At 41.7% G+C, this 18,300-nt stretch overlaps 1 protein-coding gene across 3 annotated transcripts in view; it reads right to left on the bottom strand.

Moving 5' to 3' along the window:
• Nucleotides 1-18,300, bottom strand: part of PEBP4 (phosphatidylethanolamine binding protein 4) — a gene marked incomplete at its 5' end in the record, with an annotated part of 251,310 nt that overhangs the window by 33,361 nt on the left and 199,649 nt on the right. For all 3 annotated transcript variants that reach the window (XM_083589089.1, XM_083589091.1, XM_083589090.1), the window contains 2 exons: nt 2,374-2,490; nt 7,145-7,190. In XM_083589089.1, coding sequence (XP_083445215.1) covers nt 2,374-2,490; nt 7,145-7,190 — 163 coding nt within the window. The remainder of the gene's footprint in view (nt 1-2,373; nt 2,491-7,144; nt 7,191-18,300) is intronic.

The following is an 18,300-nucleotide window of genomic DNA, read 5'->3' as shown; positions in this document are numbered from 1 at the left end:
TGTATGCAATTTCCCCCAATTTTTGCATGCTATGTCACTAACAACCCACCTCACCAGGTGGCTGTGAGAGTAAATGGGGAGGGAAGAACCATGTGTACCACCTTGAGCTCTTTGGGGAGAAAGGTGGTACATAAAAGTAAGAAATAAAATGAATGAATAAATAAATGCAATTTAACGTATGCTTTACCCTAGTACATGCATTTTTGCACACATTGCTTGGGTGGAGAACTGCAGTGCAAAATTCAGAGAAATGCAAATTTTGAAGACAGCTGTGCTTTGACTTGCATATTGTTTTAGAAAGTGTGAATTAGTTAGGTTCACCTTTCAATGTGAACTGAACTAAATCTCTCCCCACCCCTAGCATGCATCCATTTGTAATAGTGGCCACATCCATTCCAGCCGCTTGCACTTTTGTCTTGGCCTTCTGTGATGAAGGTGTGCCTGGCTCAGCAGAGGTGCTATTGATAAGCATTGTTTCAAGACTGTGCAACCCCAGAGGGCTGGCCAAGAGGAAATGCGGCAAAGAGGGTCCCCTGCCCCTGGCATTGCAGCTCCAACCTTGAGGAAAGACCTGCTCTTTCAACATGAGAGTTGCTTCCTGTTGCTTTTCCCAGGTTCATACGTCTCCCCACTGGAGATCACAGTCATACTCATTGCAAAAGTACATCATTCTCTGCAATTTATTTCCAAGTATTTCTCACTCTAAGAACAGCTTTGGAGGAGGAGAAAAAAGGCAGCCTTGCCCTCTGCTGCGCTGTTCTATCAACTGGCTTGAAAGCAAGATAATCATGATCACGATGATTATTTTTGAAAAGTAGCCAGTTTTTCCCTCCTCGGCCATTTCCAATTCTAACTGGGATAGATCTATAGTCAAAATGTTGCAACATTTCTTGTGGTGATGAGATCAGTCTGTGACATTTATGATTACACATTAATAGGTAGGTAGGTAGATAGATACAGATGTAGACTTTTTCCATGGAGCTCAAGGTGACACAGAAGATTCTTGCCCCGTGTCCGTGCTATCTGTGATGCAGCTAAGCCGGGCAACACAGATTAACCCATGGTCACTCCTCTAAGCAATTCCATTTACAAGGTACTCTTACTCTTAACATTCAACCAAAATCTATCCTCCTCTAACTTAAGACCATTTGATCTGGTCTCTCCCCCCCAAAGGGAGTAACTAATGATATGCCTATGGGAAGCCCTCAGTAAGGACCTGAGTGCAAGTCATCTTCCACTCACAAATCCCAGAAACTGGTATTGAGGGATTTGCCTTCTTCTATGTGACAGTCCTTTTATAGGGTAGGAAGGGATGCAGGTGGCGCTGTGGTCTAAACCACTGAGCCTCTTGGGCTTGCCGATCAGAAGGTCGGCGGTTCGAATCCCCACGACAGGGTGAGCTCCTGCTGCTCTGTCCCAGCTCCTGCCTGCCTAGCAGTCCGAAAGCACACCAGTGCAAGTAGATAAATAGGTACTGTTGTGGCAGGAAGGTAAACAACGTTTCCATGTGCTCTGGCTTCTGTCACAGTGCGCCAGAAGCGGTTTAGTCATGCTGGCCACATGTTTGTGGACAAACAGCGGCTCCCTCGGCCTGAAAGCGAGATGAGTGCCTCAACCCTATAGTTGCCTTTGACTGGACTTAACTGTCCAGGGGTCCTTTAATTTTTACCTATAGGGTAAGGCCATTCCATATGACATAGGAATCAGGACTTTTCTGTGAGAGCACCTACTCTTCAGAACTTCATCCCATTACATAGCAGACAAGTGCTGTCTGCTGAAATGTTTCAATGTTTCAATGCCTGTTGAAAACTTTCCTTTTTCAACAAACCTTTTAAGTGCAGATTCTTAACGCAGTCTATATATGTATCGGATTTGAAATTACACACACAGAGAGAGAATCATTGATGTTTTGGGATGTTTCATGGGAAGCTATTTATAAAAGAAATTAAAAATAGATAGACAGATAGATAGATAGATAGATAGATAGATAGATGATAGATATAGATAGATAGATAGATAGATAGATAGATAGATAGATAGATAGATAGATAGATATCTCATGGTCATTCCTACCTAGTCAATTCAAAGAATAAAGACTGGTGATAACAACAGGAACAGCTGGTTCCCATACTGTCATGAAATGTATCCTTTACATGGTACACAACCATGCCCGCTGCTAGGGTATTTTTGATTAGCTCTACAAACATTCTAAAGTACCTCCACATATCCGCAATTACATTTTATCATGCTGAAAACAGAGACAGAGATACAGACTGGAGAAAATTAATACACTGATGCATTATTTTTGCAATGTACTAAAAGAACAAATGTGGGCTTTTTCTGCTTATGGAATAAAGTGACACAATCCCTTACCTAAAGATGCACTTTTCTCTGGGTTCAGGTATATAGTTTCGTCACCTGGCTGTTCATAGAGGAGGAACTGGTAGCGGTGGTAACCACTGTTGGGTGGTGGTGTGGGTCTTCGGTAGTCTATAAGGAATAAAACAATGATGTTCAAAGGATGCATTGTATTTATTCTCTCAACAACAGACACCCACCCCTTGACAATCCAAGATACGGCCTCTTTGTAATAGGAATCAGCCAAAGTTTCTTTCTTGCCCTTTTAAATCATCCTATTTATTTACTTATTCCAGGAGCTATATACCCAGTCTCCTCCCATCTGCAATTTCCCTTGATTTCTTGGTCAAGTTCACCTGTTATTCAGCTAGGGATACTGGAGAATTCTGTTGAAAATGTAAAAGGAAATGGAAATTGCTGCTTTTCATGTGTTACTCTGTGGTTAGAAATGGAAGTTAGTCAAGTGAACAAGATCAACATTCACTCATATTGCTGTTGTTTAAGTCTGTAAAAGATATGTACTTAATTACCTTTTAAACATTGTTTTGACTTTCCTTTACATTGAAATGAATCTAAGTTGTGTGTTAAATAATTATTTAAGTTATATAACTCATGTTAAATAGTGGACAATGAGCCAAATAATGTAGATTGAAGAAACCGAACTGCAGCTAAACAGGGACAGCACTGATTGTGAAGCATACAGGTTGGAGTGGAAATTGCTGCCTTCCCACATTCCTATACCAAGATTGATGTGTGAGTACATCCTTCTTCCCTTTCCCTCCCAGGCATGTGTCTGTATTTTTAACTCTATATTGCTCCATATCAATTTATTTGTGTTGCAATGTTGCACCAGACTTTAGGACTAGATTATTTTATTTTATCCAGCTAAAGCTCTGATTCCTATTCAGAGAGGCCCCATTAAGCCATCATTACAACCCTGTTATGGTTTTTAAATGGGCAGTTATGATTAAGTGAGCAGATGGGGATTTGTGGTGTAAACCTCACATCTCCCTGAAGAGCACCTGGTGTGTATAGGTGCTCTCTGAGCACCTTTCCCACCCTTCCCGCTTCCCTCCTCTCCTCTTGTGCCTGGCTCCTTGCCATGTGCTCACAAGCGTGCTCTTGCCTTTTTTCCTTTAGAAAAACTTCCCTTTAGCCTTACCTACTTTTCCCAGCGACTCGAGCTCAGATCAGTTCCTCTCTCCAAACCCCACCTCTCTTTACCTCCCTTAACCTGTCTCCCAAAGGATGACATCCAAGCCTTAAAGCATTCCCTAAAGGGATCATTTAGACTCATTCCAGTCACTGTCTGCTTCTCAGTACTCCATGCACACAATCTATCATGTTGTTCAACATTCTGCAGCCCCTCCCCTAAGCAGCCTATTTCTCCCTCAGGTTTTTCTTTAGGCACTTTCTGTCGCATTCTCTCCCCCCCCCCCATGTTGGACTGCTAGAGTGCACTCTGTGTGGGTCTGCCTTTAAATATAGTTTTGGAAACTGGGTTGCAACCACCTGATTAGTGGTTGGTGCCAGGCAGGCAGAACATAACACACCTATATTATACCGGTTGCACTGGTTACTCGTGTGTTTCCAGGCCCAACTGAAAATAATGGTGGTGATCTTGAAAGCCTTAAATGGTTTGGGACGGGATATTTAAAGGATCACCTCTGCTCATACCAACCTGCTAATACCCTACAATCTGCTTCAGAGGTCCAGTGGTGGTCTCAGGAAGGCAGAGAGACTGTTTGGCTTCCATATGTTTGAGTCTAGTGCAGGCATAGGCAAACTCAGCCCTCCAGATGTTTTTGGCCTACAACTCCCATGATCACTAGCTAACAAGACCAGTGGTCAGGGATGATGGGAATTGTAGTCTCAAAACATCTGGAGGGCTGAGTTTGCCTATGCCTGGTCTAGTGCATGGGTTGTACTATATCAGCAGGTGGAAGCTACACTTGATTCCTGGAGAGCTGAGATTTAAATGGAGCCAGGATATTACTTGCTGTCAACCTTCAGTGCCTCCCTAGTGAGTTGACAACTCCCCACTCCCCTTGTGTCATGAAAAAGAGCCTAATACCAAGCAGAGCTATTATGTATGCAGATGCTACCTGTTTAAAACCCCAATCTTAGCTTGAAGGGCATTTCAGATTGGATTCAGGAAAAGAAGATGTGATGTGAAGGGACCAGAGAGGCTAAAATTCCTCCAGAGTGTATAATGATTTTTTTGGTGGGGTGGGGGTGGGAATCTTCCTTGAACAGCATCTCAGATGGTTCAACACATTTATTGAAAACATATTTAATTCACAGCTGATGCTCTTTCTCCATTTTGTTTTCTTTGGGCAACAAGACTCCTGCTTGGGCCCAATCCTGAAAGTCCTCCAGCTGGTGGAAGGTGCTGCAAGGTCAAGCTATTTGTGCCATGTGCTTATATTGTTGATGCAGGGTAGTCTATGAAAGAAAAATCTAGGTAATCAATATTCTATCTAATGTAAGGTTTTCACTTGTATTAAGTGCAAACCATTGTTAGCATTGCATATACAAATGCTCAAATAAATGGCGGTTCAGATTTTTCAAATGTCCTGCGTGATTTGCTGCTGCTATTAACAGGGATTAGAGCTGAGAGTGTACAGGCTGTCACTGCTGGCATAGAGTAAATAATATGAGCAGATATGTTACCCATGGTTTCTCACTACAGAGTATTTGAATTTACAAAAACCATCTCTGAGATGGGTGGGTACAACTAGCAGCCCAAGATACATCTGTACTACTTTTACCACCTCTTCATTTTGTTGCACTAGATGGAGAAGAGATCAATATCTGCTGTCCAGCCTGAGTGTACAAGGACTCCTTAGCTTTGCTGTTCAGCTGAGATCTCCTCAGGGAGTGCCCTGAGACTGCAATGGGTAGGGCAGGGAGAATTCTGCAGACCTATACATGTCTACTCTGAAGTAAGTTTCATTGAGTTCAATGTGACTAACTTCCAAGTAAATGTGTGCAGGAGAATAGCAGCTTAAGGGCATATCTGCATCATGATGCACAGCACATCCCCACCTCATCCCCCTTTCTAATGATCCTCCTGCAAACAATCACATATTGAGTCACTGTACCATGATAGAAATGGAGCCTTCAGCTTGCTTATTGGTGTCTTTTTTTGGTCAATTTCTCTTGCAATCAGAAGTAGAGAAGTTCAATTGACAGTTTTATTTTATTATTATTTTTTTAAAAGCATTTGGAGAAGATGTGTGCTGCAGTGTTTTGGGGGGAGGTGTGCATAGTCCTACAAACAACTTTTTATTTTAAGGAAAGTGTCTAAGCATTAGTGGTGGCACTGCTGCACTGGAAGGAGGTAACGTTGTTAATACTGTATTTGGCACTTCTGTTTCTTTGGTGCTTGAATGGGGTGGGATCAACAGGTAAAGATAAATGATTAATTAATGACTTACTGTATAGAGCACCATCAGTATGTATGGCATCTTACAGAGTTACACAGGCAAAGCGGATTCCAAAGGACCATATAGTCTAAGAGATATATAGATATGCACACACACACTGGGGAAAACAGCAAAGAGAGAAACAAGACTAGGAAGGTATGCAGATATAAATGCTGTTGTATGTACTTAAAGCACATTAGCTGCAGCTGGAAATAAGGATTAAGGGGATAAGCCTCAGACCATATGGAATAGGAGGTTAGAGGAAGGATTTAAAGGCAAAGAGAACAATCACTTTTAGGAGGAATACAAAATACCCTGGGTGAGGAGCTGTGTCTATGGTAGGCACATGCCACTTTCTAGAGGGGCAGCCACATTAATCTCAGACTCCATCTCATCCTCACAGATGCAGTGGAAGGGCTTGCAGGGTGTGTATGTGCACACAGAGCGGTGAGTGATGGTGGTAGTCTTCCATAATAAAATGTTTCTGGGAAATGTTTAAATTCTGGGGCAAAGTAGTTCCCATCTTGGAGAAAATCAGTTGTATCCACCTGTAATTTTCCATATCACTTTACTCAAACCTCTGTTGTTTTAAAGCACCATTTGCCTCTCAGTTCCTTCTGTCCTTGCTGTATTCAAACTTCTGCCTTTGTTTTAAACCAGGGGTCAGCAAGGTTTACCTTGCTTGGGCTGGTTCACTCCAGCGGAGATCCCTCTGTGGGCCGGATTGCATGTGTGTGCTTGAGCATGTGTGCCCGCAATTTCTGGTGTCTGCGCAGACATGATTTTTGACATCTGCGCATGCGTGATTTCTGGCACCGTGAAGCGAGTTCCCATGCCACGCTGCGCCGGTTTAGCACAGCGCACGGGGACTCGTCGAGTGGGCGGCTTGGTTCAGGGGCGGCTTGTGGGTGCTGTGGGTTTTGTGTCTTGTGTTGTCTGGAATACCATTTTTTTAAGGATTCTGAACAAAAGACAAGGCAGTGAAATGCTTCCTTCTGTGGGTTTCCATTGGATTCTTTTCATTCGTGAATAAGGATCCTTATGTTCCTTGGATTTATTAATCTGCTTTCAGGGAGCTATCTTCTTTCTAGTCAGCAAGAGCTCTAAAGAAATACATTTTTTAAACCACCCGACTGCTTCTTAACGGATTAGAGACCTGGTGGCGGTGTCACAATATCCAAAGCCCTAGGGATTCATTTTCCTGTACTGAGAAGGGCTGTGGCCTTATTTGACTTAAAAGCAACCAAGATCACATACATGAATGGGAATCCATAACGCCTACACAAAAATAGAATCCAGAGGCTGCTTTCCATTCAGTGCCAAGACCTATTGGTAGGATGTGTCCAGTTTCTGTTTACCTGTTAATACACGGCCTTTTGGATTCCCTTTCTTCAGGTCAGCACCCTGAAATGAGAGGAATAATTTTGCAGCTCAGTGTTGTGCATCACCAAGAAACAAAGCATTCAGCCTTTATGTTTCATTATTCTGCATAGTCCATGTTTAGTGAAACATAACAAAGCAGGTACAGAAGCTGGCAAAGATGGAGTGTTGCACACCAGCCAGAAGCCAAAAGAACTCATCCAAAGCCAGCGAATTTATCTCTGGGCTGGAGGTCCTCATCTCCTGACACATGCTGAAAGCAAAACCAATAAAATGGACAGTCCTACTGCTTGCAGGCCACTTCCTCCCAGGGATGCCAACTTGAATTAAATACTGGTGTGTGTGTGTGGGGGGTGTCAGCCCTGCCCCATATGCATGCACACCATTTTAATGGCAATGGTATTTTACTGGGGGGGGGTGTGAAGGGAGCCGAACCCCTAGGAGTTGGTGCCTATGCTTCCTCCCAAGGTTCCCATTGCTTCCACCTCATTGGTCAGTTCTTCCCTGTAAATGAGGTTTCATGGTTGCCATCCCTAACCTGTTATATCTCTGTTATATCTCTCCACTCCTAGCCATGATGGGTTGCAGAACTAGGGAACAGCAGTCTGACTACTTTCAACTGGAAATTTTAGCTGTGGCAAATAACCGCTACAACCTTTGATGAAAAGCCTTTCATACCAGGAGAATAAATGTTATTTTTAGCTGCTTTATACAAAACAGAGGATATAATAATTCACTACAAAGTTTTGTCTGGTTGTTGCAACAGAAGTTTCTTCAAGTTTACTTAGCATTCTTTAACTTTGTTTCCCCCTCAAAAAAATCCACTTGACACATTGTTTTGTGTCTAATCTAAGCAGAAATGATGGGGAGGGCAAATGTACTGGTGGGAGCTGTAGTTTGCTTGCTAATTTATATTTAAAGTGTCATTGCCTTGTATATGGCAGCCCAACACATTGTAGAGTTCCCCTGAATCACAGGCTGTGCTGTCACTGTGGCACAGAGGAACTGACAGACTGATCGCACTGGACCTGTTATCTGGGCAACAGGTTACTAAGAGGGCTACAAAAGCTTGCTTTTAAAGCCCTGACACCATTGTGTGCACAGGTATTCAGGCAGTAGCTAATTAATATCTTTGCAATGGCAAAAAGGTCACTGCAGTTTTAGAAAGCACATCAGCTGGCACACAGACAGCAGGTACAGTATGAGCAAAATGCCTGCAAACCTTACAAGGCCAACTTCCATATTTCTATATGTTCATCAACAAAGTTCTAGCAAATTCAGTGGGGAATTTCATATGTGATGCTAAAATGTGTATTTATCTCTCATGTTTTTGTGTGTCACATATGAACGCTGTTAATGTGAGAGAAAATTCAAGATGTGTCAAATGTACAGTGTAGTCAAAGTAGACTTTATGTAGACCCTGGAGAACTACAGCCCATCAGTGTAGACTGTAGGCAGTACTGAGCTAGACATAGCAATGGTCTGATCCATTATAAGGCAGCTTACAAGTACAATGAACGCCTGGTTTTGGAGGAGGGTACGGGTTCTGGGAGACTCCAGTGACAGCGTGTCATTCAACTGCTGCTCAGGCTTGGCCTGTTCCATGCTATCTGGTTCCTGCTCCTCCTCTCCCATTATTTCCCAACTTCTTTCTTCTTCGTCTTCTTCTTCTTCTTCTTCTTCTTCTTCTTCTTCTTCTTCTTCTTCTTCGGTATGCCCAGGGGCAAACCAGTCCTATAGATCTATACTATCTGCCCCTTCCTCCTCTCTGGAAGGCTCCTGGGGAGGCTGTCTCCACCACTCCTCTTTGTCTGTCCAGTCCCTGACACTTCCCCTATCACTGAAGAGCCTTCCCCTTCAGAGAAGGCATCTGGGAATAAATCAGTGTCAGTGTTCCAGCTCAGCTGACTACATCTCCATCTCCAAGGTGGTGGCGGCGACAGCACCAATGTGAGCAAACCATGCCTGCCCAGCCTCTATGGAGGAGGAGGATTTGCTTGCTTGCCCAGTCCTGATGTAACCTGTGTGAATATCTATGCCTGTCCTACTCTATGCCTGGCATGTATAGGGCACATGCCAAATGGTGAACCAGGGTCTTAGCTAAGCCTGGCCATATATCACAGTGCTTAGTTGTGCTTTAGCTGTTTGTAACCTGCAGACCCATGTTGGAATGCTGTACTGATTTAATCAATACAGATTTTAAATTTTCCTGTTGTGGTAATGGTTCAAGTTCTGAGTTTGAGGAACTCGGAAGCAGAATAACAAGATACAAGAAATCATTATCTATGGGGATATTGATTGCAAAAATGTGAAAACTGCGTACAAAGGTGTGTTTTTGGGGAGAAATCTGTACTGAAATGCTGATGAATTTTAATGAGGGTTATTTTCAAATCACAAATTGGTATAGAAATGTAGAGAACTGAATTTAAGATTTCTTTAAAATGAGAAATTTAGAGAACCAAAGTATTATTGGTCTGTTTCCAGTGTTTTGGTTCCCTCACAAAGTACTTGCTCCATTTTTTCAGTCCCAAAGTAATACTGATTGTGGTACAGACCTAGATGTTCTGACAGGCAAAGCCATAAGCTTCTGATACTATTTCAAGTGATAACATGTACTGTACTACAATGAAGTATAATGCAAATAGACACATTTCTAAAATCTCCTGATTGGGATATAGGGTAATCTAAAAAATAATATTTTTTTTAAATAAATCAGCAGCTGTTTAACAATAATTTAACTGCTGTTGAATAATTAGGTAGCAAGTAAGTACAGAAATAGGTTAAGGAAGCTAACAGTAATGAGACATAAGGAACAAGGTAGTAATACAATAAGGAATAAGGCAGTAATACAAAGCAGTGCTTGCATGCATTGTGTGCCAAATGTTTCTGTGTAATTTCCTGCCACATCTGTTGCTACTGTACTCTTATTTCCCCCTCCCACTCAATTCTGCTTTGCAACATCCCCTGTTAATCCAGTCATACCCACACACCTCTGAACCACTAATACATTTCAGGTCTGACCTGCTCCAAGAACAGCAGTTGTTAACATTTGAAGATGCATATTGATTACTGTTTCAAATAACTGAGAATGTTGGGTTCCAAAAAAATTTGGAATTAAGCCCCCCCCCCCATCATGAACTGGGCATTTATTGTGGAATAGCAACACTTTGTTCACTCAATTTTTACTGGGAATCTGCACATTACCATGAACAAGACACCCTCCTCTTATACTGTATTTCCCTGTTCAGCTTCACTTTTTCCTCACAGTTCAGACTGTGTAAAATTCAGTGTAATAGTAACACACGTAGAGATGGCATATTGTGCTCTATGATGGCTAGTAATAACTTTTCAACTTCTACAAGATTACTCTATAGCCCCTGTATAGATGACTCTAGCCTCTCTGTGATTTGGTTCTCCTTTCTGGGAATCAATTCTATCACATCTTGTAGAAGTTGAGACATATTTGCCAGGTCAATTCAAATACTATGTTATGGCCTGCAGGTGGAGGTTAAGAATTTAAGTAAAGCCCTGCTGGATCAGGCCAAAGGCATCTTGTATCCAATAGCCAGTGCTGTAGTGGTAATTTATGAAATGCAGGAGCCCTTATAGCCACACCCTCAGAGTCCCATGCCATAGCACAAAGAACAGTCAAAATAGATTAAAGATCAGCAGCACAATAGCAGAATTCCCACTTTATTAGTATCAGGTGACAAAAATAGATTACTGAACTAGCAAAGCATGATGTGGTGGTTACTACATTGGACTTTTAGCCATGACATCCATTGGTTTATCTACCTTAGTGCTGTCTACACTAGACTCCTGTTTAAGACAGGGGTCCAAAGGTCCATCATAGATATGACACCATTCATGAAATCACCAATTGCATGGATACCACCCCACCAAAGTAAAGGGGGGGGGGCTCCGCACCTCCACAGTCTGCATTGTATCTTTAGCAGAGGGGAGAAATGGTGGAACTTAACTGTTTGCCTTCTGTTGTGCTCCTAATCCTGACCCCAGTCCAGAGGATTCACACAGCTGTTAATTGTGTGAATAGTGTCATGTCTAGTTGGGCTCCTTATTTGGAGATTGAACCTGCATTCTTTTTGCATGCAAAGCCATGTGCTCCACCACTTAGCTACTGTCCTTCCCTTAACTTTTTGGCAAACTTCCATGACCCCAATTCATAACTGGGAATCATATCAGTAACTAGAAGCCTGCCCAGCCTCTATGACTTTTTTATTAGCTTAATGGTCCTTGTCTGAATAGTAAGTCACTAAGAATCTAGGATGCTTCACTCTCCCAACCAGCAAGGAAACTAAAGGGACCAGCAACAATCTTCTGGACAGACGGGGTCCCAGCAACGGCACACAGCATTTCCTCATTCCACTTCAATTACCGACTGCAAACTGCCCGCCCACTGCGAAGCTTTCTAGCCCCTCATTGCTGACTCCTCCTGACCCTGCCAGAGCACGGGGTCAGCAGCACATTTCTGTGAGTGCAAGGAGAGATGATTTAATCTTTTCATCCACTTTTTCCCATTTATCAGGAGGAATAAATCACTTTCCTTTGCCTGCCAAGCTCATGGGCCGGTGGAAGATGGAGTCAGGCAGAACCCGCCTCCTTTGAAAATAGCTTCCTGGTGTTTGCTTCTGGCTTTGGCATGGGAGTTGCTGGCTTCTGCTGTTTCCTTGAACGTGCTGATTAACACCTCAGTACAACAATAAACAGAACCCCTAAATACAAAAGTAAATCATTTAATTTCCCCCCAAAGGTAAATGACTAACCTATACTAGGTATTCCCTGAGGGTACCACGGTCTACTATTCCAATTCATGCTTGTGGCACATGGACCCAAAATGGAAATAAAAGCATTGAGTCTAATTGGCTGCAAGGTACCTGACGGTCTTGATGTCCATGCCTGGTTTAATTCAGATTGTAGGGAACAGATTATTTATTTTGAAAAAGATATATTGGATTGGTGTCTCAGAAAAACCGCACAAAGCAAACAATATTGTTCCAGTAGTCAGCTATCTTAGAATAATGTCTCTACTACTAGTTTTACGTAGCAAGAGCATTACTGTTGTTTTAAAGTTTTGTTTCTTGTTATTAGATTTTTTTTTAAAAAAATCTATTTGTACAATCTTTTATATCCTGATTGTTTATCCTAATTAACCTTGGATTTCTTTTGTGTAAGAATGGCAGAACAGACATATTCTAATAACTAAATAGTGCATAGATAACATGTTGTTGTTGTTGTTTAGTCATTTAGTCGTGACCGACTCTTCATGACCCCCTGGACCAGAGCACGCCAGGCCCTCCTGTCTTCCACTGCCTCCCGCAGTTTGGTCAAACTCATGCTGGTAGCTTTGAGAACACTATCCAACCATCTCTCCCCTAATAGAGGCTCAAGAAAAGATTCACGCACCACGCCTAGCACTTTATCGCTGCCCTTTGTTACTATATGCGGATGACGTAGTCATCCTTTCTTTTTCTAGAGTAGGTCTTATGAGGGCCTTAAAATTTTTTGGATCATATTGTAACGCAAATTCCCTTACAATTAATTATGAAAAATCTAAAGTCCTAGTTTTCTCAAAGAGCCGGAAACTCCACAATTGGAGAATTGACGGGAGAGTCATCGAACAAGTCTATAGATTCCAATACTTGGGAGTTTGGTTACAACATAACCTTAGATGGAAGGCCCATGTAGCCTATGTTACAAACAGAGCTAAAGCTATCTCCTTGGCGATCTTGCGATTTTTCTCCACCAATGGGGCCCTTCATATCCCATCGGCACTGAAAGTCTTCAAGGCCAAGGTGATCCCGACAATTGCTTATGCCATCTCAATTTGGGGGACTCTTGTCAACTTATCTCACTTAGAGGTTATTCAAAATCAGTTTTTAAGAGGGATATTGAAACTGCCCAACTGTGTAAGTAATTCAGCGCTACGCATAGAACTTAATATTGTATCCCTGGAAAACGCTCTGTGGAAGCACATACTTTGTCACTGGCTATCTCTATGGCACAGTCTCCCAAACTTGTACTTGATACAGTGTATGTGGAGAGACGATTTCCAGAGCCCATGGGTAAAAAATTTACAACTGAAAATTACGGCAATGGGAATCTCCCCATCCAAATTACTAGAGCAGGATATAGTTCCAGCTAAAAGAACAGTAACCTGCAAACTAGAGGAGATGGACTTGCAGCAGAAAATGGTCTTGGGCAATGGTACCTGCTCACCTCTAAACCTTGGTTTATTACCCGTCTTAAGGCTCCCAAACTATTTGAATTCCTTGACTTCTTCGGCTCATAGATATGCCTTTGTAAAGGCAAGATTCAACACCTTCCCATCGAACGTGCTGAGAAATAGATTCTCCAATGGACAGATATCGCTCTTATGTGATTGTAATTGTGGGGCACCGGAATCGTTGCATCACATAATTCTTGACTGTGCTTTTCACTCATCGGCCAGGAGCAAGTTTCTTGCTCAATATCTAAAGGGAATTGCCGATGATACGAATGAAGCCAAACTGAGATATCTATTAAATGATGATGACCCCCTAAGATCACTCATGGTTGCCAGATTCTTGATCAGCGTCCTATCCCTAAAGAAGAGAAACGGACTCCTGTGCGGCTCGGATAATCCCTTTAAACTATGATCTATGTTTTAGGTTGTAATTAGGTGATATCATCATTGATGTCTTCTACTAATTTATGAGCAGAGGGCGATGTTTATGTTACAAATTTATTGTAATGTATGATGTTGGTCTTTTGTTTTTGTTTTGCTTTGGTTTTTGTCTGTTGTTTGTAAGTTTTGGCGGTTTTAAATTTGGAGGTTTAAGTACATTATGTTGATATGGGAAACTGTCGTGTGATGGGCCAATGGCCGTAATAAAGATCAATACAATACAATATCCAACCATCTCATCCTCTGTCATCCCCTTCTCCTTGTGCCCTCTATCTTTCCCAACATCAGGGTCTTTTCCAGGGAGTCTTCTCTTCTCATGTGGTGGCCAAAGTATTGGAGTCTCAGCTCAGGAAGTATGTCCCAAGCATTTTGTTAATAGCAACAGCTATTTGATGCATATAATGAATTTGTCTAACCTTTTTATTGAACTCTACTGCAGTAATACCTAAGCATTTATACAAAGCTTCACAGTGCTCAAAGCTCTTCACATACATTATCTCAATGATCCTTAGTGTTCTGTGAGGAGATAATTTTATTTCCCTCTACCACACACCCAAAGCTTTTTGAATTGAAAAACCCAAACCCTTTTAGCTTTTCATCGAATAAGGGGAATTTTGTACCCTTTTACATTTTGTTGCCTTGTGTTTTGTGAAACAGCCTTTGAAATAAAGTACGTGTTTTAAAATAAAGGACACCTGCCATCTGTAGTGCAAAAGATGTGCAAAAGGAATAAATTACCACTTTTCTAATCTGCTGGTGTTGTACACCAATTCTGTCCTGTCCTGTTGTTCTGAATCTCTCTTTACTTACTTACTCAGCATAACACACTGGGCTGTTCTGAAAGCACAGCACTTTTGGAAATCTGGGTATTTGGAGATTTGGATTATGAAAGCAAGTGCTTTTTTCTGAGGGGTCGCAGGGGTATGCATACCCCTAAACATTTTGTGAATCTAACGGGAGAAGAAACTAAAATTTTTAATTTTTTTAGTTTCTTCTTTAGCATGGTGAATCGTCAGTTCTGTTGCTACCCCCGATGGTGGCCTCATTTGCTGTCACAGTGTTTCTTGAGTCTCCACGGAAGCAAGCATTTAATGTGTGAAGTAGGAGTTGGAATCTAGCACAGTGATTGGTATTTATTTATTTGTTTGTTTGTTTTTCCTGATTTGAACTATAAAATGATGATTTTCTTGAGTCAAAATGAGAGTACCCTTAAACATTTTTAAAGGAAAAAAGCACTGAAACCTCCAAAACAAAACAGAAAACAAAACAAAAACATGGGTTCTATTCCCCTCAAATCTGGCTGTACATAGTGCACAGCAAAAGATGAGCACTATGTTCTTCTTACTCTACATATATTGCTAAGAAAGAGAAGACTTGCAGTGCAATCCTGTCTACTCAGAAGTATGCCCAACTGAGTTTAATGGGATTTACTTCCAGGTAAGTGTGTGTAAGTCTAGGGACGCGGGTGGCGCTGTGGGTAAAACCTCAGCGCCTAGGACTTGCCAATCGCATGGTCGATGGTTCGAATCCCCGCGGCGGGGTGAGTTCCCGTCGTTCGGTTCCAGCTCCTGCCCACCTAGCAGTTCGAAAGCACCCTTAAGTGCAAGTAGATAAATAGGTACCGCTTTATAGCGGGAAGGTAAACGGCGTTCCGTGTGCTGCTCTGGTGCCGGTTCGCCGGAGCAGCTTTGTCACGCTGGCCACGTGACCCGGAAGTGTCTGCGGACAGCGCTGGCTCCCGGCCTATAGAGGGAGATGAGCGCACAACCCTAGAGTCTGTCAAGACTGGCCCGTACGGGCAGGGGTACCTTTACCTTTACCTAAGTGTGTGTATAAGATTTTGACATGCTTTAGAAGTCAGAAGTCTTAGGAATTATAACTCCTAGCTCATGCATAGTTTGCATCCATAGTGGTACAAATCTATTGGGAGAGTTGGCTAGGCTTAACTAAAGCTTAAAACCATAGTAATCTTGTGGTACTCTGCTCCCTGACCAGCCAACACAGATGTTGCTTATCTAAGGCCCATTCCAGAGTGAATGGTCATTGACAATTAAACTAAGTACTGGTAAGTGGATTTGCCTTGTGAAGATATTGCTGGTGGAAATCAGAATTGTCATTTGTTTCCCCTGTGAAAAGTGTTGCGCAGTAAGTGTTGGATTAATGGCCAGATGGAATTAACCTGCAGTGAATTACCCTTTCTCCAAAATCTGTGTAAGAATAGAGTTTCAGAAAATGATGGCAGGCTTAGCATGGCTGCTATTGAGTCAGTGTGTTTGGCTGTTAAGCAGAAGGTTGGTGGTTTGAGCCCACTGAGGGACAGCGGTGGGCAAGAGATAAAAAGAAACTTGGAAATATGGGACAGGTTAAGATTATCATTTTGGGGTAGGCTCTCCACAGTAAAAATGAATGTGTTGCCTAAAATACTTTTCTTATTCTAAGCCATCCCAGTAGTGGACAGTGCAAGACATTTTAAGACCTGGCAGACAGATATAATAAGATTCATTTGGCAGGGCAAGGGGCCAAGAATAAGTTATAAACTTTTGACAGACAGTAGAGAAAGAGGAGGCTTTGCACTGCCAAATCTTGAGTTGTATTATGAAGCTGCATGCCTTTCTTGGATCAAGGAATGGCTAGTATTGAAAAATACTGATATTAGATCTAGAGGGCTTTAATAATCATTTTGGCTGGCATGCTTACTTATGCTACGACAAGGTGAGAGCCCACAGAGACTTTACAAATCATTTAATAAGATCTCTGTACTCTGTCTGGATAAAAAACAAGGGTATCCTGGAACAAAAGGTAGTTGTTACTGACAGAAGCCATGACTGTTAAAAAAGGTCAACATGATGAATGATTGGGTTACATATAAAGAAATTCTTTGTGAAGAAGGCAACCAATTAAAACTCAAAATTTTTGAAGGAATAAAAAGTAGAGTCAACAATGGGTTACAGTACCATCAAATGCACGACTTATTCAAACAAGACAAACCAAAAGGCTTTAACAAAGAACTACCAAAGTTCAAAAGAGATTTGATATATAACGATGAGAAAACATTGTCCAAAATGTATAAAATCTTATTAGAATGGTCAGTGAAGGACGAGGAGGTAAAATCAGCCATAGTAAAGTGGGCAACTCTCAGAAAGGCAAAAATTGTGGAGGGAAGATCTTAAGTTCACAGCATGTTATTCTATTAAGGAAAACTACATGAAGGTATTCTATCGCTGGTATATAACACCCGAGGAAATTAGCAATAATGTATAAAAATAATTCAGACCAATGTTAGAAATGTAAGGAGGTGGTGGGATGTACCATGTCTGGTGGACTTGTATAAGAATGAGAGAATTTTGGGATTCAGTCTATAATGAGTTGAAAAAGATGTTCAAAATTTCATTTCCCAAAAAACCCTGAGGCATTTCTTTTAGGGATTATCAGGAGGGAGACTCCAAGAAAGTTAAAGAAATTATTTATGTACGCTACCACGGCAGCGAAAATTACACAGAATTGGAAAAGTGAGACGATACCATCAAAAAAAGATTGGCTGATTTAACTTATGGAATATGCTGATATGGATAAACTGACAGGACAGATAAGGGATCAAGTGAAAAAAAATTAGTAAACCTGAAAGACCACTGCAGAGAATTAAATTTTTTGACTGGTTTAGATTAACTCTTGTAATGAGAAACATCAAAAAGTAGCGAAAAATTGGTTACCAATAAACTAGATTTATTATGATATGCATTCAACCAAGAACTCTAAAGGACCCAAGCAGCAATCTAAGCTGCTGTCATCTTGGAAATTTTGGTGGTGTGCAACAATATAATTTTTTTGTCCAAGTGGTGTGAAATTTCAAGGGTTCTAGGTCAGGATTCATGTTTCCTTTTGGAAATGAGGCATGGCAGAGACTGTGGTGTCTTTAGGATTTATGGTTTATTTACACATATATACAACCTGAGCCTGCGCTGGAGGGGCTCACAGCATTAATACCACAAAAGGGTCTTGTTTCTCCCATAGATGTAGCCTTGGATTCCAGCAGAAAGTAGTCATGACACTCTCTCTCTGTCTTTCCAGACGGCAGCTGTCCTTCCAGCTCACATAACAGCTACTCCCACTGTCCAACTCAGGTTTTGTCCTTCTAAATATTTAAGAGTTGAAGGAGGGGCCCACCCATTTGTCATCTGGCACAGAGCCCCCTTCCCTTTGTTCTTTTAATGGCTCATCACCCAGGCAATTACCTCATCAGGAAGAAGTAAACACATAACACTATACATTCTTGTTGCATGTTCCAATATGTGTACAAATGTCTCCATCTGTGCCCTGTTCTGGCCTGTTGATGCAAAATGTATTATATAATGGGGCCAAAGAAGCAGATTCACCAAGGGGAGGTGTCAACCTCTGTGAAGCTTCAAAAGCTGCTTTATTTTCCCAGTGCTCTCTGAAATGGCTAAATGC

This window comes from Podarcis filfolensis, assembly GCF_964270895.1.
Source record: "Podarcis filfolensis genome assembly, chromosome: 15".
Lineage (NCBI taxonomy): Eukaryota > Metazoa > Chordata > Lepidosauria > Squamata > Lacertidae > Podarcis > Podarcis filfolensis.
This window is presented reverse-complemented; position numbering and strand designations above follow the sequence as displayed.